At 36.5% G+C, this 23,953-nt stretch overlaps 1 protein-coding gene across 7 annotated transcripts in view; it reads left to right on the forward strand.

Annotated features, from left to right (window-relative positions):
• The window catches only part of Nedd4 (NEDD4 E3 ubiquitin protein ligase), a 125,104-nt gene that overhangs the window by 89,114 nt on the left and 12,037 nt on the right, over positions 1 to 23,953 (forward strand). For all 7 annotated transcript variants that reach the window (XM_015480628.2, XM_048793438.1, XM_048793437.1 and 4 more), the window contains 11 exons: positions 3,624 to 3,790; positions 9,112 to 9,229; positions 9,484 to 9,651; positions 10,675 to 10,740; positions 14,955 to 15,074; positions 16,644 to 16,847; positions 18,335 to 18,415; positions 18,597 to 18,651; positions 18,738 to 18,796; positions 20,027 to 20,092; positions 23,553 to 23,782. In XM_015480628.2, the coding sequence (XP_015336114.1) occupies positions 3,624 to 3,790; positions 9,112 to 9,229; positions 9,484 to 9,651; positions 10,675 to 10,740; positions 14,955 to 15,074; positions 16,644 to 16,847; positions 18,335 to 18,415; positions 18,597 to 18,651; positions 18,738 to 18,796; positions 20,027 to 20,092; positions 23,553 to 23,782 (1,334 nt within the window). The remainder of the gene's footprint in view (positions 1 to 3,623; positions 3,791 to 9,111; positions 9,230 to 9,483; positions 9,652 to 10,674; positions 10,741 to 14,954; positions 15,075 to 16,643; positions 16,848 to 18,334; positions 18,416 to 18,596; positions 18,652 to 18,737; positions 18,797 to 20,026; positions 20,093 to 23,552; positions 23,783 to 23,953) is intronic.

Below are 23,953 nucleotides of genomic sequence, written 5' to 3' on the forward strand. Positions count from 1 at the left end.
TTTATGAAAACCCCTAGGAATTCAAACACATGAACCTGTGCTTATTTATCTTCTATGTAGCTAGTGTCCAGAGAAGCTTGCCTAGTTCTTTGAAATCTAGGTTGTGACTGGATATATGAAATTCTACTATTTGAAGACAACAATTGAAATTTTGAAAAGTGGCTCTCTCTTAAGGCAGTTTGTAATCCTTAGTAAAGCATGAGTGTAACAGGTAATTAACATTTGATTTGTACTCTTTGTGCAATTTAAGAGTTAGTTATATTTTAAGAAGATTGACGTAGAACTTTTGTCTGTCTCTGAATGCTTTCTTTTTGACCCGCTTTGTCTTTGCTAAATTTTAGGCAACTGCATATAGCCTTGAGGCTACTAATTAAGTAAGGTTCATTGATTCCTAGAAAATTAGTTTATGGAGAATAGACGATAATACATGTTTAATAGAGACATTCTATCTAGAAAATAAAATCTCAGTCATTGTAAATGGTATTTGAATGTACAACTGTACTTCCTCAAACTTGAAATAGATTTTTTAAAGGCCCTACTCAATTTTTTTTCATTTTCTTCTTGAATTTACTATAATATAAAGTAGATCTGAGAAATCTTAGCTGTGTACGTGCATGCACGTGTGTGTGTGTGTGTGTGTTGAAACAAAGAAATCACAGCTTTTAAAGAAATATTCTTTTGGTATTGTTTTCCTAATTTTGAATGTTTTTATGATTATTTTCAGCAGTAGTAAGATCCCTTTTATTAATAAATGTAATCTTAAAGGAAAGTTAATAATTGACTACATTCAACAAAAAAATCTTGGTAACCTTTCTTTCAGAAGAATGAAATATAATACAACTCACATGCTTTTTTATTTTGTTTTGTTTAAACTGGGTATTGAATCCTGGGATGCTCTGCCACTGGGCCACATCCCTACACTTTTTGGGGGGAGGGCGGATGGTACCAGGAATGTGGCTCAGTGGTTGAGAGCCCCTGAGTTCCCCAGCCCTATTTTGTATTTTGTTTAGAGATGGGGTCTCACTGAGTTGCTTACCACCTCACTTTTGCTGAGGCTGGCTTTGAACTTGCAATCCTCTTACCGCAAGTCTCCCAAGTTGCTGGGATTACAGGCATGCACCACCCAGTGTAGACCATTTGTTGTTGTTGTTGTTGTTTGTTTGTTTGCTTTTGAGACAGGGTCTCATTAAGTTTCTTAGGATCTTGCTAAGTTTCTGAGGCTGTCCTCCAACTTGTGACCCTCTGCCTCAACCTTCCTAATTGTTGGGATTATAGTCATGCACCACTGTGCCTAACAGCTCACGTATCTTTGAAATGAAGACCAGAGTATTAAAATTGAATTCTGTATTCACAAGACTAATATATCCTATATCCTCATCATGTAAGGGAAAGGAGAGTGAAAAGGAAGATAAATACAGATGAAATGATAAAGTAAGAGTTTGGAGGGGAGAAAGAAAATGGAATTTGGGCAACAAAAAGAAAAAAAAACTAAAGACTTATCAGTTCCCAGAGAAGAAATAAAATAAAAAATTAAATAGAAAAGAGAAAGAAACAGAGTAAATTTTGTTTTCCAACCAGATTCCTTTTCCCAAAATTATTCTTTCTGACTTCTCTCCTTACCCCTCAGTCCATAATCCTCCCACCCAGTAGACAGAATAGATCAACAATCCTGCAGAAACCCCTTTTTCTCCCTGCTGCCAAAAATTATTCCTTTCCTTCCCAGCTCTTCTCCTTGACCTCATTTTCAGGTTCAGTCTTCCAAAGTAGAAAAAATTCTCTCCCTGCTTCTAAGCCCTCATCTGCCTAGCACACAACAATTTTTCACCACTGTGAAAAACTGGATCTCCAGTGCCTACAACATAAACTGTGCATATGTTAAAGAACTTATTCTTTGACTATTATCTTAGTACTAAAATGTTTTCTGATTTGTATTTATTTTTGCCTTGATTTGGTAGTTTTTTTTGCCATGTACATCTTTAGGGGTTTTATAGCCAAATTTATGGATAACCTCTTTTTATTCCTTCTTGGTTTGATGTCATGTCTAACATGTTACTCCATCTGAGCTGGGCTGGTGCACACCTGTAGTCACAACTGCTCAGGAGGCCCAGGCAGGAGGATCACTTAAGGAATTCAAGGCCAGCCTGGGCAACATAGCAAGACTCAAGAAATTTCATTTCATTTCATTCACCTTGCTGTGTTGCCCAAGAAAACTCCTGGACTCAAGCAGTCCTACTACCCAGCCTCCTGAGTGCTTGGGGCTGCAGGTACACACCATCATGCCCAGCTACTCTGTAACTTAACCTCATTAAGGTGTGAGGTATGGATCCAAATTAGGTTTTTTATTCAAATAAGTACCCATTTTCAAAGCAGCCTGCCTATTTTCTCACAGATTTGTAATGTCTTTGTCATATGCTAAGTTCTTATAGTTTGGGTTTCTTTCCAGGCTTTCTAATCCATTCTCTTGAGCCATCTGCACACACCAGTACCACACAGCCATTATAGGGCATAACATTTTCCCTAGCAGGGCTCATCTCCACTCACTGCTCTTCTTTTTCAGAATGATGCTGGTTATTCTTCCTTGTTCATGTTTCTATTTGAATTTGTGAATTGGTTGTCTTGTTATTTTTTTTTAATATGTAATGTAGTTTTACCAGAATTTTGGCAAACTTACAGATTAACTGTGTCTTTTCATTCATTTAGGTCTTTTGTGTCCTTTTAGGAGCATTTTAAAGTTTCTTTACTTGTTTTCTTTTTTCAATCTTAAATGCTTTCCTAACCACATTAGTGTTTAATAAACCTTTATATGCTGTGTTTTCTGTTATGAGGTTTTTCATATGAAAACTTGTCATTAGCTCTTATAATTCTTTTTAATGAACCCCTTACTTTTATACCCTAGTTAAAGCTTTCTTTGTATTTTGTCTCTTGCAAGTCTCAGAGTGAACATATTTCCAAGGTATTTTTTTTTAACTTTCTTTAACTGCTTTATGACCTGACCAAAACCCTTTTCCTGGTCCAAAAGAAAAACAGAAAAATCAGACGAGAATCAGAATGACTTTTCAATCCATACACAGTTCACTGTAGCAATTATTTCTCAAGCATTCACCCATCTCTATCATGTCTGTATATATTTGACCTTTATCTAATGATTTTTTCATGTCTTGGATATTGATTTCCATTGTAAGCAAGGTGCTTTCCCTGTAGGAGAGACCATGACCAGCACCACACTTCCTGACCTTCATTTAGTTGCTTATGATTTAGAGAGTAACCTAAGATTGCACTAGTTTAAACTATGCTTCTCAGTGCTTTCCAATGTTACATCAATGTTTATTTATTTAAAAGGGTGTGTTTTTGTCCTTTTATTCTATTAGATATGTTTTTAAACTTTTTTGAAAATTTTTTAAACATTTTCAAACAATTGAAGTGGTTATTTTGCAGAGAAAGTCTTTATTATTATTATAAAATATTCATATTATGGTCTTAAAAGTTAAGGATGTGCTAATTCCATTTATGTATAATTTCTGAAATTGAATACACTAACTCTCTTAAAATTTCCTCTGGCATATAATTGATAAAGTTAGAAAAATGGAGCAGACACACCTAATTGTTTCCACTCTGTTTTTCAGCCTGGCTGGGTTGTTTTGGACCAACCAGATGCTGCTTGCCATTTGCAGCAGCAACAAGAACCTTCTCCTCTACCTCCAGGATGGGAAGAGAGGCAGGATGTCCTTGGAAGGACCTACTATGTAAACCATGAATCTAGAAGAACACAGTGGAAAAGACCAACCCCTCAGTATGTGCAGAGGCTTTCACATGTGTAATCTGGATACATTTTAACCACTTTCATTTTGAAGTTATGTCTTGAATGGATTCATGGTGGTTTAGGGATCCATAAACTGGAAGAAGACTAGGATTTTTATGGCCCAGGGGTTTAAAAAAATGCTTTCTCAGATATTTAAAAAAAAAAAAAAGAAAGAAAAAGATTTGAGGGCTAGAGTAGTGGCTCCATGGTAGAGTGCTTGCCTGGCATGAATGAGGCCCAGAGTTTGATCCACAACACCACGTATAAATAAAATAAAAGATCCATTGATAACTAAAATATATATATATGTATATGTATATATATATATATGTATATGTATATATGTATGTATATACATATATATATGATTTGATAATATTTAGAATTATTTAAACATAAATACTGCCATTTCAGTAGCTTTAATTATAATAAATTATTATATAGCAACAAAGGATCTTTTGAAATTGATTTAAAATATTTTGGAAACATTTTGTGGTTTGTTATTAAAATATAATAAAATGCTATTTTCTGTAGTCCCTTTTTTTTTTTTTTTTTTAAGAATGTTTATTTATTTATTTTTAGTTGTAGTTGGACACAATACCCCTATTTCGTTTATTTGTATGTGATGCTGAGGATTGAACCCAGTGCCTCACACATGCAAGGCAGGTGCTCTACCACTGAGCTCCAGCTCCAGCCCATGTAGTACCCTTTTTTTAAAAAAATAAGTGATTTCTACAATATAAAGGACTCAATAATTAAGGTCTTATTATTGGCCTTATCTTCCAGTCTGATCAATGTATACACATCTTCCACTGAACACAGACCAAGGACAAAATGACCTTTGACACATCCTAATGCATGTCTCCAAAGTGACATTGTTGTTTATCATCACACTGTGTATACATTTCCAAATCTTCTCAACCTTAATATTTATTACCAAATCCCCTTCTACTTCTCTTTGCATACCGCCTTATTATGACTTTCATCAGTCTTTTACTATTTGACACATACTTAGAATTTTTTATTTGTCCATTAATCTCCTAAATTTTGATCCTCATATTTTGTATCTGATATATCCCAAGCACTATCATAGATATTTCCTGTTCTCAAATCCTTCCAAAGTAAATCAGAAATCCAAGTTATTCATTGCACAGAGGTGTCAATATATCTGAAATGACATACATATTGCAAAACCAAAGATACTATAAAATTCCGCAAAATTGCCTTATTCCATGCCTCAGTATTATGGCAAGCCCAACTTGAGCAAAAACACATTTCTTTCTCTATGACTGATGTCATTTCAGCTAGAAAAAAATCTAACATGGGAAAGAAATCTGAAACATTCTCTTAGAGCCATCTGTCAGACTTATGTTTTTTATCAGCTACAGTACAGTAAGAACTGATCTTCTAGAGGTTGGGAGGGTTAGGGAAAGAATGGTTAACAGGTACAAAGTACCATTAACATAGAAAGAATGAGTTTGAATGTTCTGTTGCACATAGGATGATTGGGACGAACAGTATTGTATAGAATATTTCAAATAATGTAGAAGAGGAGATTTTGAATGTTCTCACTACAAAGAATGATAAATGTATGAGGTGATGAATATGCTGAATTCTATGCTTTGATTATACCCAATGTATGTATTTATCAAAACACTACATGTCACCACCAAAATATAGTGTGTACAATTATTATATATGTAAATTTTTTAAATAATATTTTTTTAAAAATAACATGTCTTCTTGAAGGAAATGGAAAGAATACAAATAGGAAAAGAAGAGGTCAAATTATCTCTGTTTGCTGATGACATGATCCTGTATTTAGAGGATCCAAAAAACCTCACTAGAAGACTTCTAGGGGTGATAAACAATTTAGTAAAGTAACAGGATACAATATTGACATACATAAATCAATTGTGTTCCTATACTCCAATAATGAATCTGCTGAAAAAGAAATAAGGAAAACTATCTCATTTATCATAACCTCAAAACAATGGTAATTAATCTTGTTAGGATTGAAGAACCTGTACAATGAAAACTATACAATACTAAAGAAATTGAAGAAGACCTAAGAAGATGGAAATACCCTGATGTTCTTGGATAAGAAGAATTATATTGTTCAAATGGCCATACTACCAAAAGCAATATACAGATTCAATGCAATCCCCATAAGAATACCAATGACAGAACTATAAAAAGCAGTACTGAAATTCATTTGGAAAAATAAGAGACCTAGAATAGCCAAAGTAATCCCAAGCAAAAAGAGCAATGCTGGGACTGGGGTTGTAGCTAAGTGGCATGTGTGGGGCACTGGATTCAATCCTTAGCACCACATAAAAATAAATAAAATAAAGGCATTATGTCCATTTACAATTAAAAATTTTTTTAAAAAAGCAATGCTGGAGGCATCACAATACCAGACCTGAAATTATAATACAGATCTATAGTAACCAAAACATCAAGGTACTGGCACCAAAATGTGCACAAAGACCTATGGAATAGAAGACACAGAGACAAACCCACATAAATACAGTAATCTGATACTAGAAAAAGGTGGCAAAAACATACATTGGAGAAAAGATAGTCTTTAACAAATGGTGCTGGGAAAACTGAATATTCTTATGTAGAAGAATGAAGCTGTACCCTATATCTCATCCTGCACAAAAGTGGATTAAAGATCTAGGAATTAGACTAGAAATTCTGCAACTGCCTTCCAGAGTGGTTGCAGTAATTTGCAGTCCCACCAACAATGTATAAGTGTACCTTTTTTTTCCCATCTCCTCACCCAACACTTATTATTTATTTGTATTATTGGTAATTGCCATTCTGACTGGAGTGAGGTGAAATCTCAATGTGATTTTGATTTGCATTTCCCTAATTGCTAGAGATGTTGGACATTTTTAAATATATTTACTGGCCATTTGTGTTTTTACTCATGAGAAGTGACTGTTAGTTCTTTTGCCCATTTATTGTTTTGAGGGTATTAAATTTTTTGAGTTCTTTATATATTCTAGATATGAATTCCCTGAGAAGCAGGTAGCAAAGACTTTATCCCATTATATAGACTGTTTCTTCATGCACTTGTTTCCTTTGCCGTGAAGAAGCTTTATAATTTGTTGCCATCCCACTTACTGATTTTTTAAGGCAATATGGAGATTCTTCAGAAAACTAGGAATGAAACCACCATATACCCAGTTCTCCCACTCCTTGGTGTATATCCAAAAGATCTAAAATCAGCCTACTACCGTGATGCAGCTACATCAATATTTATAGTAACACAATTCACAATAGCCAGACTGTGGAACCAACCTTCAATGGATGAATGGATAAAGAAAATGTGGCATATATACACAATGGAATATAAATCCATAAAGAATAATGAAATTATGTCATTTGCTAGTAAATGGACAGTACTGGAGACTCTGATGCTAAGTGAAATAAGCCAGACCCCAAAAGTCAAAGGTCAAATGTTTTCTCTTATATGCAGAAACTAGTCTAAAATGGGGGTAGGGGCTACAGGGATTAGAGGGGAGCTGGAATTCCATCAAAAAAAGAAAGATCAAGGGAATAGAGGAAGGGGATTTGGGAGGAGGGAGGAAGGATGACAGGATAAGAGAAAAACAGTGGACTGAACCTGAACTAACTTTCCAGTATACATATATGAATATACTACAGTGAAACTCACCATTATGTATATCTCACCATTATGTACATGATTTTTTTTAATATAAATAAATAAGTCAATAGAGTAGGGGAAAGGGAACAGGGAGAGGGAGAAGGGGGAGGGTCAGAATAAGTATTGGGGACTAAATTGGAGCAAATTATATTCCGTGCTTATATAATTATATCAAAATGAATCCTAACATTATGTATATTAGGAACCAATAAAAAATAACTTGTCTTCTTACTGTCCTGGGCTTACAAGACATTAAATAAATTTATAATAATTTTGTTATTAAATATTTGAACAATTTTTTTCTTTTTTCTTTTTTTGGTACTGGGGATCTAAATCAGGGGTACTCTACCGCTGAGCTACACCCCTAGCCCTTTTTATTTATTTCTTTTTGGGGGTATCAGGGATTGAATTCAAGGGCACTTGGCCACTGAGCCACATCCCCAGCCTTATTTTGTATTTTATTTAGAAACAGGATCTCACTGAATTGCTTAGCACCTCGCCCTTGCTGAGGCTAGCTTTGAACTCACTATCCTCCTGCATTAGCCTCCTAAGCCCTCGGGGTTACAGGCATGCGCCACTACACCTGGCTTTTTTTTTTTTTTAACATTTTTTAAAATATTTTTTTTAGTTGTCAATGAACCTTTATTTAATTTATTTATATATGGTGCTGAGAATTGAACCCAGTGCCTCACACATGCCAGGCAAGAGCTCTACAGCTGAGCTACAACCACAGCCCTCTAGTCCTTTTTACTTTTTATTTTGAGACAAGGTCTCACAAAGTTTCACAAGCCAGACGCAAACTTGTGATCCTCCTGCCTCCCGAGTAGCTGGGGTTAATGAATATATACAACTGCACATGGCACAAAATTCTTGACCTGATAGTCTGGTTATATTACATGCAAATAACTGGACTAATATAAATGACTAAGATGATACCTTTACTAAACTCAGATAAGCCTTTACTATTGTCCTTTTTCAGACCAGGCCTATGTCTATGTATGATAAAAAATAGATACTATTTAATCCCTAATTTATTAAGCATTGAATTATAAAGTCCTTTCATTGTCTTTCATTCTGCCGTCTACATTTGTGCATGGGGAAGTCTGTTCTAAGACCAGTTTTATCAAATGAAGTGTTTGTTTCATGAAGATGTATACGTAACTGTAGAGTTATTTTAGATATACTCATGTAATAACATGGGAAAATAATAACATTATGAAATTATAAAATTCTCTGATATGCATTCTACAAATTTTTTTGAGTGCCTGAATGTCAGACATTCTCCTAGGTCTAAACTAAAATATCAGTATTACACGTTTTCACAAGTTTTTTTTTTTTTTCCTAGTTGTTGGTGGACCTTTATTTCATTTATTTATTTGTATGTGGTGCTGAGAATCGAACCCAGTGCCTCATGCATGCTAGGCAAGTGCTCTACCACTGAGCCCCAACCCCATCCCCACAAAAACTTTTAACTCTATAAGGTACTCTGAAGGTGTGAGTGTGCCCACAATTTGTACATGTTGAAATAGCCTTTGGCTAAAACCAGTAAATTCTGATCTACTGTAAGTGTTTAAATGATCATAGGTTCTTAATTATCTTAAGACACAAGTGATGGCTTTTTCCACTTCCAATACAGGGATGACCTCACAGATGCTGAGAATGGTAACATTCAACTGCAAGCACAGCGTGCCTTTACCACCAGGAGGCAGATCTCCGAGGAAACAGAGAGTGTTGACAACCGGGATTCTTCCGAGGTATAGTTCTCTTGTTCTCACTGACCAGCACATGTCATAGCAGTAGATTAAAGTATGTATGGCTCAAGGGCTGGGGATGTGGCTCAAGCGGTAGCGCTCGCCTGGCATGCGTACAGCCTGGGTTCGATCCTCAGCACCACATACAAACAAAGATGTTGTGTCCACCGAAAACTAAAAATAAATAAATAAATAAATATTTTTTTAAAAAATAAAAAAGAAGTATGTATGGCTCAAGCTGATTCTGTTCATTTTAGAACTGGGAAATTATAAGAGAAGACGAAGCTGCCACAAACAGCAGTCAGGCCTTCCCAGCACCTCCACTAGCAAGCAACTTGGATGTTCAGACTCACCTTGCAGAAGGATTGAACGCCAGACTCACTATTTGTGCAAATTCAGCCACCAGCCCGACAGCGTCCTGCTCAGTAAGATGCTCTTCGATTCTGTTATGGCCTCAGGATTTTATTTTATAAATATTCTTCCATTCAACAACTTTTATATAAAATTTTGTCTGAAGTGGCATGGAATAATGTTTTAGGGGAGTTGGGACTTTACCACATTGTTGTTTTTCAAATATCCCCACTAATAGTATAGAGCAAAGTCATGGGCAGTCCACATGGTCACCGAATCTTAATGTCCATTAAATAAGTGCCCTCCAGAAACCACCTGGAGCACATTTTATTCGAACAAGTTAGGTTTATTATTTATCTCAACAAGAAAGAACACACTCCATTGGTGTCTTGGTAAGAGGACGTTTGAAAGAGTTAAAGGATTCAGGCTCATGTTAGGTGATTTTGAGGAGGGTTTTGCTCTCCTTTGGATGTGGTCAGGGAGCAGGGGGAAGTCTTTGTGTATCCCAAATCTTATCTGTAGTGAGGCTAAAGTAGTGATTGGCAAAGAAGAGCTGTCACTCATTTTAGCAGCAATGGGGAGATCTTTAGTGTTTTGTGGCTTGGACAATATGTACATTTTGTCTGCATTCAGACATAATTAAAGAGTTGCCTGAACACTCTCAGGATCCTGCCTGTGAGTGCCAGGCCAGGCCCTGGATGTCAGGGGCCACTTTTCTCTTTCTCAATTATAACAAGGAGAAAGTGTTTGAGAACTAATGAGAAAAAAACTGGATAGGATCTAGGGACTGCAACTGAAATGAGGAATATGAGAGAAGGAACAGGTTGGAGTGGACACAGAGGGGAAAAATCCAAGTCCAGTTGTGGACATGCTGAAGGGGTCAGACATTCAAGAGCAGGTACCAAGGAGGGTATCCAGCCCTGGGGGAGAAGAGGGAGATGGGAATAGGAGACATAGACCTTCACCCTCATCTCAACAGCCACATTGTTACCAGCGTTCTTTTCTCTGCCTGGTCCTGCTCACCCTCCCTATTTTATCTGCCATTAAAGACAAATCTAAAGGTATTATTATTCTCTTTGTTTGTTTGTTTTAACAAGAATCATTCCAGCAGAAGAGGCAGCTTACAAGCCTATACTTTTGAGGAACAGCCTACACTTCCTGTGGTGAGTTTTATCTGCTTTCCTCAATCATCAATAAAAATATAAAACTCAGCACCTTTTTTTTATTGGAACACTGAGCCTGAATGTTTGATTCTGTAGCAGGGAACCCGTACAGCATGGGCTCTAGGGAATGAGGTTTGGGAGAGGGGATACAAGGTAGGACCTTTAAAGACAACCCAAGAACTGTCTCTCCCATATTTACATAGCAGAGTCCCCATGCTGGTGACTGCTGTTGGGAGATGGCTTGTCAGTTGGAGTCCTGTGCTGGTGATAGGAGGTCTGCTGCATGTACACACGATGTCCAGTTACCTCTGCTCTGCACATGGCACACGACATCCAGCTTTGTAGACTCACGACATCTAGCAACTATTTCTGCCCAGTGCACATGAAGCATCAAGTCAGCAATCCACTGGTGTCATTAGGCTCAGTGGTCAGATTGGAGTTTGACAGTCCTTGGTCCCTCTCTTCCCTGAAGCCTCAGTCCAGCATTCTGTGGAGGCCTTCTGCCTCCTCAGAGGTACTCCCAGCCCTGCCTCTACTGTAATTTGGACCTTAAGAACTTCATGCCTGAACTATGAATTCCCTTTTGGTCTCCCTGTCGCCATACTCTTCCTGACCCAAGTCTCATACTGAGTTTCTCTCCCTTGTATACCCCCTCGACTTGGTTTTTGTTTGTTTGTTGTTGTTGTTGATGATGGACCTTTATTTTATTCATTTATATGTGGAGCTGAAAATCAAACCCAGTGCCTCACACATGCTAGGCAAGTACTCTCCCACTGAGCCACAACTCCAGCCCCTACCCTCCCCTGCCACTTGTTTTTTATTTTTTATTTTTTTTTAATATTTATTTTTTAGTTTTCGGTGGACACAACATCTTTATTTTATTTTTATGTGGTGCTGAGGATCAAATCCAGCGTCCTGCGCATGCCAGGCGAGCACTCTACCGCTTGAGCCACATCCCCAGCCTGCCATTTGTTTTTTAAACATGGGGGCTCCCAGCCTCTTCAGCCTCCCCAGCCTCCCTTCTCCTTGTCTACCTACAAACACTCCTTCAGCCTTCACTGCTGTCTGTGCTTTCTTTCCAAACAGGTTATCTCCAAGTCCTGGTTCTCCCCCTCTCCTAACTGTGCTCATTTCATTTCTCCCCTTGGAATGGCCTTCTCACTTTTTCCCACCAACCATTTGTAATTTTAGGTGGCAACCAATATATTAATTTTGAAAAGTGGGCTTTTTTTGTTAGAGGGGTACCAGGGATTGAATGCAAGGGCATTCAACCACTAAGCCACATCCCCAGCCCTATTTTGTATTTTATTTAGAGTCAGGGACTTGCTGAATTGTTTAGTGCCTCACCATTGCTGACGCTGGCTTTGAACTCTCGATCCTCCAATATCAGCCTGCTGAGCTGCTGGGATTACAGGTGTGCACCACTGCGCCCAGCTGAAAAGTAGGGTTTTTGCTCTTGTGCAGAGGCCCCCAAATTCTCAACCACTCAAGAGTGGTTCATCTAAAAGATGATCCTGCATGAGGAGAGGGCCACAGATCCTGGGCTGAGGAAGGGTGGACACTAACATGCTCAACATTGACCATAAAAGGGGTGGATGCCCCCAAGAGATTCCCCTCACCAGCTTCACTCTCTGTGGTCACCTGTCTGCCTTCTCCACTAGACCAGAGCCTGCTCTTCCATGGTATTTCTCCCATGCACCTTGTCCTCCATACAGTAAAAATATTGAATTTCTCATTGACAGGTATTCATCCAAAAAATAAGTACATCAGATGAGCAAGGGAATCTTGAAGTGATTTATGTATCAAAAGACCTATTACAACTTTTTTTTTTTTTTTTTTGGTGGGGGGGAACGGTGCTGGGCATCAAACTCAGGGCCAAATGCTCTACCAACTGAGTTATATCTCCAGCCCTTCTTAAGGTATAATTTACATGCCATCAAATCCACCCACTTCTAAGTAATTAAATGAGGTCTTATAAATTCATACCATCATGCAAACTTTACCATGCTCAAGTTTTAAAACCCTTCCCTCACTCCATGAAGCTGCCTCCATTCTTGGGCGTACTCCCAGCCCTGAACCACCACTCTTCATCTCTCTGTTGCTACAATTTTGCCTTTTCTAGAAATTTCATATAAAGGGAATCATACAATATGTAGTTTTATTATGTAGTCTTGGGTGTTTGACATCTTTCACTTGACATGATATTTTTCAAATCTGATTGCATGTCACAATAGTTCATTGTTACTTCATTGTGTAGATAGACCTACTTCATTTATCTTCTCACCAGTTGTTGTAGTCTAACAGTTCTTTATTACTGTCAGAGACTACTTAGAGCTCCTGTGTGTCTAGGAAACCGCGTTATCTAGTGAAGACTGGTGGGGATGACATGTACATTCTAAGGTGCTTTCAGGAGCCAACCCAGGCCTCAAAGAGTCAACCTGGTTTCAAAATGACAAAGGGAAGGCCAGACCTAGGACTATTTAAAGTAAACCTAGAAATAACCTGACTCCTCTTTATTCATTTGTAACAAACTATAATAAATAGCCTCTCCCAGCCTTTGGAGAAACAAGAAGGATAACTTTTCACTCAGCACCAAAGTGTGATTTCTGTAGTTGAAATACCTGGGTTCAAATCCCAGCTCCATTTCTTATAAGCAATGTGTCTTAGCAAATTACTTCAGGTTACTCATCAGCAAAATGGGCCAATTTTAACCATTATCTCATTAAGACTTGTTTCTCAGGGTTGGGTGTGGCTCAGTGATAGAGCATTTACCTAGCAGTGCAAGGCCTTGAGTTAGATCCCCAGCACCCGTGAGAGGGGTTTGTATGTGGGCTAAATGTCATGGTCTACATTAAAGCACTTAGTATGTGGTTTTTAGTGTTGATAAGTTTTATTAGAGTTTTCCTACTCTCATCATTATTGTCTATTTGGGAGTTCCCCCCAATGAAATTCTGTATACTTTATTTTGTATACTTTATTTATTTTTTTAAAGAGAGAGAGAGAATTTTTAATATTTATTTTTTAGTTTTCGGCGGACACAATATCTTTGTTTGTATTTGGTGCTGAGGATCGAACCCGGGCCGCACGCTTGCCAGGCGAGCACGCTACCACTTGAGCCACATCCCCAGCCCCTATTTTGTATACTTTAAAATATGATTTAAAATAGGTTTATCTTAAACAAGAAATCACATAACCAGGGGACTTACCATGCAGCCTACAGCATATATCTCACCAAAAGGTGAAAGGTGAAGAAAGGAGCCAATATGGCAGCCATTGGTTACATGAGGCTACTGAGTATTTGAAATGTTTCTAGTCTAAATTGAGGTGTGCTGTGTGTTACATAGACATTAGATTCCAAAGAATTACTAGGACAAAGAAAATGAACATGAACTATCTTACTAACAATTATTTTCTTTGCAAATTATGTTGGTAATCCATTGGGTTAAATGAAAACATATTAAAATTAATTTCTCTATTTTTTAAAAAAAGAAAGAAGTAAAGCAGATCAAGGTAACACATTCTGTATCTTCACTGTAGTATTATATATCCATATTTATATTTTGTCATTTTTTATATTTGTGTTATCAAAATTCATATAACTATAAAACTTAAATAGGGCAAGTTGTACCTTATATAAGTTATATCACAACAAACATGCTTTAAAAAGAAATCTAGTTCATAAAGTGTTTTAACAGTATTTGGCACATACTAACCACCTGATAAGTGATGGCTATTATCATGATTTATTAAAGCAACCAGCATCAAGCTGTTTCATAGTGGGGTAGGGAGAGGGAGCATGGGAGGAATAGATGAACTCTAGATAGGGCAAAAAGATGGGAGGGGAAGGGAGGGGACATGGGGTTAGTGGAATGTGATGGACGTCATTATCCAAAGTGCATGTATGAAGACACAAATTGGTGTCAACATACTTTATATACAACCAGAGATATGAAAAATTGTGCTGTATATATACGTGTAATAAGAATTGTAATGCATTCCACTGTCATATATAAGAAATCAGAATAACAAAATAAATAAAATAATGTTTATCTTACTAAATTAAGAATGTATTATTTGCCCATTTTCTATTGGAACAAATGGTTTTAGTTTAGCATAGTTCATTTTAGAGAGCTAGCAGAGAGGAGAGATGTAGCCTATTTAAAGGGGTCTTTCTTGTTAGCATTTATCCTCCCATTTGTTGTTCTGCACTTCAGCTCTTGCCTACTTCATCTGGATTACCACCAGGTTGGGAGGAAAAGCAGGATGAAAGAGGAAGATCGTATTATGTGGATCATAATTCCAGAACCACCACCTGGACGAAGCCCTCTGCACAGGTACTCTGCAGCCCATCTGTTCACTTTATTTTCTTACAGGACTTGAACCATCACATTTTATGTAAGTGATTACGTCATTCTGTAGTGCATACTGAGCACTTCTAGCATCTTGTTTATTTTCTGACACTGATGCTAAGTATCTACCATTTCCTGTGGTTCTCTAATATTCATGAATTACCACTTGTTATTATGCAAAGCAAGTCCAAATGGGACTAAGAGGACAAAATAAATGATCTGGTCCGTTGGATGGTTTTGTAACTTGAATGGTTAAGATTATTACTTTGCTGGAAGATAATCTTGGTGATTGGAATCTGTTAAAGAAATGTTTTATGGTGAAAATTCATCATTGGCAAGAGGCGATTCTTTTTGTAATACTTATAAGTGTTTAGTAAAATACTTTATCTTAACACTCTTATTGAGAAATTTCTTAAAATGCAGATAATGATATAATGTATACTTTATTCTTAACACACAGAATTTACCACCATTAATTAACAAGTTTCCACATTCATCAGGTTTTGTTTTTAAACATACAGGCTGCTAGCTGTGGATTATGTCCGTAATCCCAGCATCTCAGGAGGCTGAGACAGGAAGACCATGAATTCAAAGGTAGCCTCAGCAACTTAGTGAGGCCTTAAGCAACTCAGCAAGACCCTGTCTCTAAGTAAAATATAAAAAAGGGCTAGGAATGTGGCTCAGTGGTTAAGTGCCCCTGGGTTCAATCCTTGGTACAAAAAGACAATATATATATATTTATTTATTTATTTATTTTTATTTATATTTATATTTACAGATAAAGCTAAACTTCTTTTAGCCAAACTGTTGATCCCATTCTCCAGAGGGAATTACCATGCTTAGTTGGTTGTATATTCTTCTATCCTATTTTATGTATACATAAAGAGCTAAACAATGTAAAATATTGTTTATGTTAATGTATTTCAAATTTTGAATGCATGCTATGCTGTGTAAGTCTAAATCTTTTGCCCAACATTATTTTAAAGCTCTACCACATTATTATAAATAGATCTGGTATATTTCTTTTAACTATTGACTATCGTGTGAATCTATTGCATTTCAATTGTTATTTCTATAGTGCATATTTGTCTTTTTTTTTTGTCTGTCCAACATTTGAACCCATTTCTATGTACAGAGTCCTCCCCACTCTGAGTGTTGGGGGATCAAAGCAGCAGGCTGTGTAGCTTCCTGCAGAGCTAAGCGCCATGCCCAGGCCTGTGGATGTAGATTTTCTCAGTCACATGCACCCAAAAACAGACTGACTGTTAACTACCATCTTACCACTTGAGAATTAACTGAAAAAATTATAAATCATCTAAAAATAAAGTTTGACAAAACACTTTATTTGAAAAATTGGGGAAAATATTATTAAAATGTTGGGCTTAAATTAATAAAGTGCCATAACTACATTTGAAAATGAGTCTCAGAGGTTTGGAGCCTATTTACAAGTGTGGGTATTTGCAAGTAAGCTGCCTTCTCAACCATTCTATCTGCAGGTAAGCTATTTGTGGTTTCTTGATGAAAGTTTACAGTATGCCTTCATTCATGTGCTAGGCCACAATGGAGACCAGTCAGCTGCCATCAAGCCAGAGTCCTTCTGCAGGCCCTCAAGCACAGCTCTCCTTGAGTGATTCAGCACAACAAACGACTCAGCCGTCTGAAATTGAGCAGGGTTTCCTCCCTAAAGGCTGGGAAGTCCGGCATGCACCAAATGGGAGGCCTTTCTTTATTGACCACAACACCAAAACCACCACTTGGGTAATTTTAATACTCTTAAGTTTAAATTTACAACAATACAAATCTCTTCTTTCTAATCTTTAAATGTGTATTAGTTAACCTGCCTTTCCTAGTATTCATTGAAAAATATATTGAATTCTTTTTTTTTTTTTTTTTTTGGTACTGGGGATTAAACTCAGGAGTGCTCTACTACTTAGCTCCATTCTAAGTCTTTTTTATTTTTTATTTTGAGACTGGGTCTGGCCTTGAACTTGTAATCCTCCTGCCTCAGCGTCCCAAATCGATGGGATTACAGAGGTGTGCCACAGCACCTGGCTATGTTGAATTCTTAATAATATTATTTCTATTCAACATGTTCTATACCTCTTTTTAATATTGTCTTAGATTTTCATAGAGATACTCACACTTATTTCCTGTTTCCTTTTCAGCTCACTAACCATAAATGCTTAGGAAGTTATTTAATAATAAACTTTTGATTTTATATGGTACATTATAGTTCCAAAGCACTTTTGAATCCATATCTCATTTAATACCAAAAAAGACCTTCATGAGCTATGTAGAACAAATATTTTTAATTTTAAGATAAATTACAAAGTTGTTTGGTGATTAGTTTACCACCAATAGAAAAATTACCAAAATTAACAATAGATGAATAAATTTTAATTAACTTTTAAAAAGACCAGCATAGCTTCAATAAATACATGAATTAATTCAAATAAGTTGAACTCTTTGATAATCTGAATCAAGTTTTTTGTTTTTGTTTTTGTTTTGTTTTGTTTTGTTTTGTTTTGGGTACTAGAGATCAAACCCAATGGCACTTTACCACTGAACCACATCCCCAGTGAGAAATCTTGCTTAGTTGCCAAGGCTGACCTTAAACTTGTGATCCTCCTGCCTCAGCCTCCCAAGTCACTGAAATTACAGGCATGTACCCTGCCTGCCTAAATTGACTTTAATAATTTTTTTTAAATATTTTTAATTGTAGATGGGCACAATACCTTTATTTATTTTTTATTTTTTTATTCAGTGCTGAGGATCAAACCCTGTGCCTCGTGTGAGGCAAGCACTCTATCACTGAGCTACAACCCCAGCCCTGACTTGAATAATGTTTTTATGCTTCCGATCTTTCAAAAATATTAGTAAATCAGTTCTTGAACAGATGGTTTCCAGAAGGCATGTTCAGAGGCATGGAAATATTATGATACAATTTAATGTCCCAATATTTTACCATTTTTATTTTGTAAAGAAAAGCTGTATGAAAGAGATGATCAGTCTAGAACCCTCTCTGAGAACTGATCTCATTTCTTTTAAGAGTGTAGCCTAAGAATGGTAGATCTTAGAAGGAGAAATTATTGTCACAGATTAAGAATATAAAATATAAATGGACTTTTAAAAAATAATATTTTAAATATCTTTTGACATTAGAAAACATTGTAACATATTAACTTTTATTATTTTAAAATTTGTGTGTATGTTGTTTTATTTATTTAATGACTCAACCAAAAAAGGAAGATCCAAGATTGAAAATTCCAGCTCATCTGAGAGGAAAGACATCACTTGACTCTTCCAGTGATCTAGGGCCTTTACCTGTAAGTATATAGAACTACTGCCAGTCTCCTTGATACTATCTCATATATTTTGTATTTTTTAATATAGTAGTTCTTTAATAACTATAAGAATGAAATGTGCAAATTAAATTAATTTTATATATATATAGTGCTATTTTTTATCCATACATCTAAAATAATTGAAATATGTTTTTAATTATAGCCAGGATGGGAAGAGAGAACTCACACAGATGGAAGAATCTTCTACATAAATCATAGTATGTGCCATGTAATTTAATTATATTATATTTTGTTAACATTGAGCTTTGTACACGAGAAATCATCTTTTTCCCCTGTCTTTCAGATATAAAAAGAACACAATGGGAAGATCCTCGGTTGCAGAATGTAGCAATAACTGGACCAGTAAGTCTGTTGTACTAGTGGGCTCTGATAGGGTTATCCTCTCACCTCTGTTTGCAAGGGTGAATGATCAAGGGCATAGCTCTACGGGGACTGAGACAAGAGCACATCTTTCATCCTCTGCTCTGCTTCCTGCCCCTACTCCAGTGTCAGTTATTTGAAAAAAATAGTGTAAAGTCTGTATCCTTCCCCTGTACATCAACCTTGTGAGACTCGTGAGCTAGACAGAAAGCTTGGGCAGTGGGCTCAGGCTGGTACTTGTCCTTGTCTGAAAAAGAGTGTTGACAGTCAGCCCTCAACAAATCAGAGAAGAGCCAAGAGTGTGTCAGGAACAGCAGCACCCTATCAATGCTGGCTATCTTGAACTTTTTAATGAAAGTCATTGTAAATACCCACTATATAAAGACTTATATTTAAGCATGAATACTACCATAATATGCCAGGTGTGGTGCATGCTAGAATCCCAACTACTCAGGAGGCTGAGGCAGGAGGATTGGACGATCAAGGCCAGTCTGGGGCAACTTAGTGAGACCCTGCCTCAAAATAAGAAGGGACTGGGATGCAGCTTAGTGGTAGAGTGCCTCTGGGTGGAATTCCCACTACCACAAAAATAAATAAATAAATGAAAAATATTACTATAATACAATTATATCTCTGTCAAGTTGGATTAATGATAGACAAATCATTATCCTGTCTTATGTGTAGCTACTTTTTCCATTTTCTCACTTTTTATTCAGATTTTGTTTTTTGATTCACAAAAATAAGTAAAATGAAAATATTGTACTTTTTTAGGTTACTATTAATATCTCAGTGTATAATCTTTTAAAATAATGGATTAAAAAGGCTGGGAGTTCAAGGGAAAAGTACATTTTTCAAATTGTTCCTTCAATGGAGAAATCATTTTGAAAATCTTTTTAGAAATGGAAATTTTTGTTTCTAATATTTCTCTACTTGGAAGAAATTTTTTGTTTCTGGCATGTTACATTTCAAGAATATTGCCTGATGAAAATTGCAGCCATAGGAATTGCTAAATACAATTTTATCTTAAACAGAGAAATTAAAAATTTTTTAAGTTTTATATTTCTTTTCTTCAAATGAAACCTTCATTTCCAGATATTCTTTTTTTAATGCCTTTAACTTATGTTCATAATACTCAGAGGGGAAACTTATAAAATTGTTCCAGAATGAAAACAACCTAAACCTTTTTTATTTTTCCAAAAATTTCAACTAAAGGCAGTGCCCTACTCCAGGGATTACAAAAGAAAGTATGAGTTCTTCCGAAGAAAGTTGAAGAAGCAGGTTAGTGATATTTATAATAAGTACTTGGGAATGATCATTATGTAGACTGAAAATAATGGGAAATGCATTTTTGAAAGTAATAGTTTGTTCAATATTTGAAACAACTTTGAACACATAGTTTCTCACAGAGAAAACTTGTTTATTCTTTGAGTTAACTGTTGTAAATCATTAGAGACCCGTAATTATTTAATGTCTATTTTTCAAGATATTTATAATACAGAAAAATAGAATCAGAAATTTCCTTAAACCTGGTCCTTCCTAGTGCAGTTTTGGAGGCTTGGTCTTTGTAGAATCTGAGTAAGAGTAGGTCAGGAAATCATATTCTTGTCATATCTTTGTGTTGGAGAACTTTGGATTCCTTGACTGCTTTGTTGTCTTCCAATGATATCTCTGTATCATTTAAAAATACAACTAAATGGAACAGTGCTCTTGGTGTTTGTCTCCTTATGTTTATCAAATATGTTCTTTACACTTTATTCCATCTCCACAAATTCAGTATGTTTAGTACTAGACTCATTGTCAGCCCATCCACTCATTTCTGCTGTTGATCATTTTTAAAGCTTTCCTAATTTAATTAGCTCTCTCATTTCCCCCTTTCCCTGCAGTTTAGGAACACTACCACTAGGTGGCTATATTGGGTTACAGTTTCTGCGGTTCTAAACTTGGAAGACTGCTTTTTCAAAGATTCAAGATGGTGGGTCTGCCACCACAGATTTTTCATCCAAAATTTTAGCAGAAATGAAATACAATAGGTTTTTGGTACAAATATTTTATGTCTTAATAAAATCCTTAAATATAAGCAACTTTTTAGACTCTTCTATTCTGGAAATTTGTTTCCTGTGTCTAGGCCTTGGGATTTTAAGTCTTTGTTGATGTATTTTTCTGGGAAATGTTTTTATTCTTAGTGCAAGTTTCTCCATTTGCCGCTCTGAGCACTTATCAACGTATTAGGATTCCCGTTAATGTCATCTAGGCACAGAGATAAGAGACAAGGCCTTTGTTAACAGGCCACAGAAGCCATAATGAAAATAAGATAATTTATTGATCTTTCATAGCATACTAGGCATTCTTTTTAGCAGGTTGCATGTATTATTTATTTAATCTCTATAGTAATTCTGTAAAGAAAGGACTATTATCACATTTTACAGGTGAGGAAACTGAGACACGTAGAGGTAGACAATGTGATCAAGTCTCCCATTTATTAAGTGGAAAAGCCAGATTCATACTACATGGGCTGGCTGCAGGTCCATGTTCCTGACCAACAGGACATATCATATTGGTGATTAGATGTTTTGTATGGAAATTACCCAGAATGTGGAAAGAGATAAGCATATGAAAGGAAGGTTAAGTGACCTAGTGTCATTCCAGGAGATTCAAGGCCACAGAGAGAAGACTGAGAATCTGAATCCTCAGATTAACAAAAATAAAAATAAGACAAAAATTTTTTAAAATATTAATAACCAATGTTTAAAAGCCTTGAGCTATCTTTAACATTTTCCTTTCTTTATTCTCAGCTTCTCATTAGAAGGAATAAAGATGACTAATAATTATTGTGCTCACCATGTACCAGATAGCATGTAAGCACTTGAAATGTATTATGCCATTGAGTCTTGAACAACCTGTGAGGTAGATATTATTTTCCCTATTTAACAGGTAAAGAAATTCAGCCTTAGAAAAGGCTCATAACCTATCCAAAGTCAGGCTCCAAATGGTAGAGTCAGGATTTGAACATAGGGCCTGATTTGAGATCAGGTCATGTCCTAGGTCACTGCTTAGTTCACACACCAATTCCATGGCCCACTCTTCTTCCAGTACCATCTCTCCCTCAGAAGTCTCTCTGTCTTCTCTCACGTGGGGTATTTCAGGGGCCTTAGTTGACCAGGGTTCCTCTTGTCTCCCCTTAAAACCACCCTTTACACCCAACCCCATCAGCATCCGAGGAGCTTCTGACCAGGAGGCTCCTCTGCTCAGAGACTCTCTTCTTCATCTGGTATTCACACTTGTCTACCCTCTGGCCCCAGACTACTTCTCCACCTTCTTCTTTTACTTCAATCTCTGTTTTTCCTTCCCTTCCTTTTCCTTCTCTTCCTCCTACCACATCCTCTGGCTATGAAACATATCAGATGCCTCCTTCCTGATTTTCCTCAATTCTTCCCTCTGTTCCTCTCCTGTACAAAGACTTCCTCTCAAAAATTCCTTGATTGCCTCATTTATAATTAAAAGCTCAATCTTCTGTGCTTCCACAGAACATTACCTAGAAGCAATTACTCTGCTCTTTTAAGTTCCAGAATTAGTAGCATTTACACTTGTTTCTCACCTGCATACCAGATTGCAAACTCCTTAAGGCAGCAGCCACATCTTATGCCATGTTTTTATTATCTATTCCTCCCATCCCTGGCCCCATGATGGTACCACCCAGATGGGACCCGTCCCAGAGCAAGTGAGTGACTTAGCTACATCAGCTGCCTAGTAGCCAGTCTAAACTTGCTCTTCTCCAATCTTGCTGTTATTTAAATTACACAAGCAATAAAGGAAACTACTTATATTTTGCTTACATTGCTTATATAAACTGCTTATGTTAATATGTTCTTTAGGGCTTTCTATTTTCCCTAAGTTTACTAAGGGTAAACTGATGTTTGTCTCCTTGGCACTAATGCTCTTTTTTTTTTCTTTTGAAGTGAGAGAATGTTGATAGCATATCTTAACTAATGGTTTCCACTTGAAAGTTGCATGCAAAGCACTCAAAAATATAATACTCTGATATATTTTTATAAAACTGAGATCTGTCCAAGCAGTGCATAACTATATTTGTCATGTAAGCATAAGATGTACAAAAAAAAAAAAAGTTGTACAAAGAGCAGAAGTTCAGGAGCAAAGACTTTCTTAACTTCTATTTTCCTCATTTTCTTCATCTATGAAATGAAGAATAATAGTAGCTTCTTCTTCACAGTGTTGTTATGTGTTAATGAGTTGATGTGTTAAAATGCAGGAAGCAGTGCCTGGCATAGTCTGCAAATGTTAGCATATGTTAGTAAGTGAAACAAAACAGACTGCAAAGAGAGAGATGGAACTAGGGGAAGCCCTAAATATTCAGGCAGGCAATAAGCGGGCAATGGCTAGACTACTGGTCACAGAATGGCCTTCTTGGAACTTAGTATGGAAACCAAGATTCATGAAATGCCTCTATGTGAGCATTATCATCATCATCTATAACTTCTTTAGATATAAAAATCAGAAGTATTTGTCAGTAAGCAATTGGAGAAGATGCCTGAATCCTTTCATACCACATTGGAATATCAAGACAACGTGCTGCTTATGTTTCCCCTGACTGCATTTCTGAAAGAAAAAGGGACTTGGGCACAGTGTGGAATACCATGAATGTTATGACTTCCCTAAGAAAGAAATGTGTCATTGTGTTGAGTTGCTTTAAACCATAAGTCTCTCTTCTCTGGCTTTTCAGAATGACATTCCAAACAAATTTGAAATGAAACTTCGCCGTGCAACTGTTCTCGAGGACTCCTACCGGAGAATTATGGGTGTCAAGAGAGCTGACTTCCTCAAGGCTCGACTCTGGATTGAGTTTGATGGTGAAAAGGGTTTAGATTATGGAGGAGTTGCCAGAGAATGGTTCTTCCTGATCTCAAAGGAAATGTTTAACCCTTATTATGGGTTGTTTGAATATTCTGCTACGTAAGTACCTTTATTTATATTTATTTATTTATTTATTTTTGAGACAGGTATTACTGTTGCCCAGGCTGGCCTTAAATTTGTGGCCTTAAATCCTCCTGCCTCAGCCTCCCAAGTAACTGGAACTATAGATGTATGCCACTGCATCCAGCATAAGCATCTTTAAATGCCTGT

This window comes from Marmota marmota, unplaced genomic scaffold, assembly GCF_001458135.2.
Source record: "Marmota marmota marmota unplaced genomic scaffold, marMar, whole genome shotgun sequence".
NCBI lineage: Eukaryota > Metazoa > Chordata > Mammalia > Rodentia > Sciuridae > Marmota > Marmota marmota.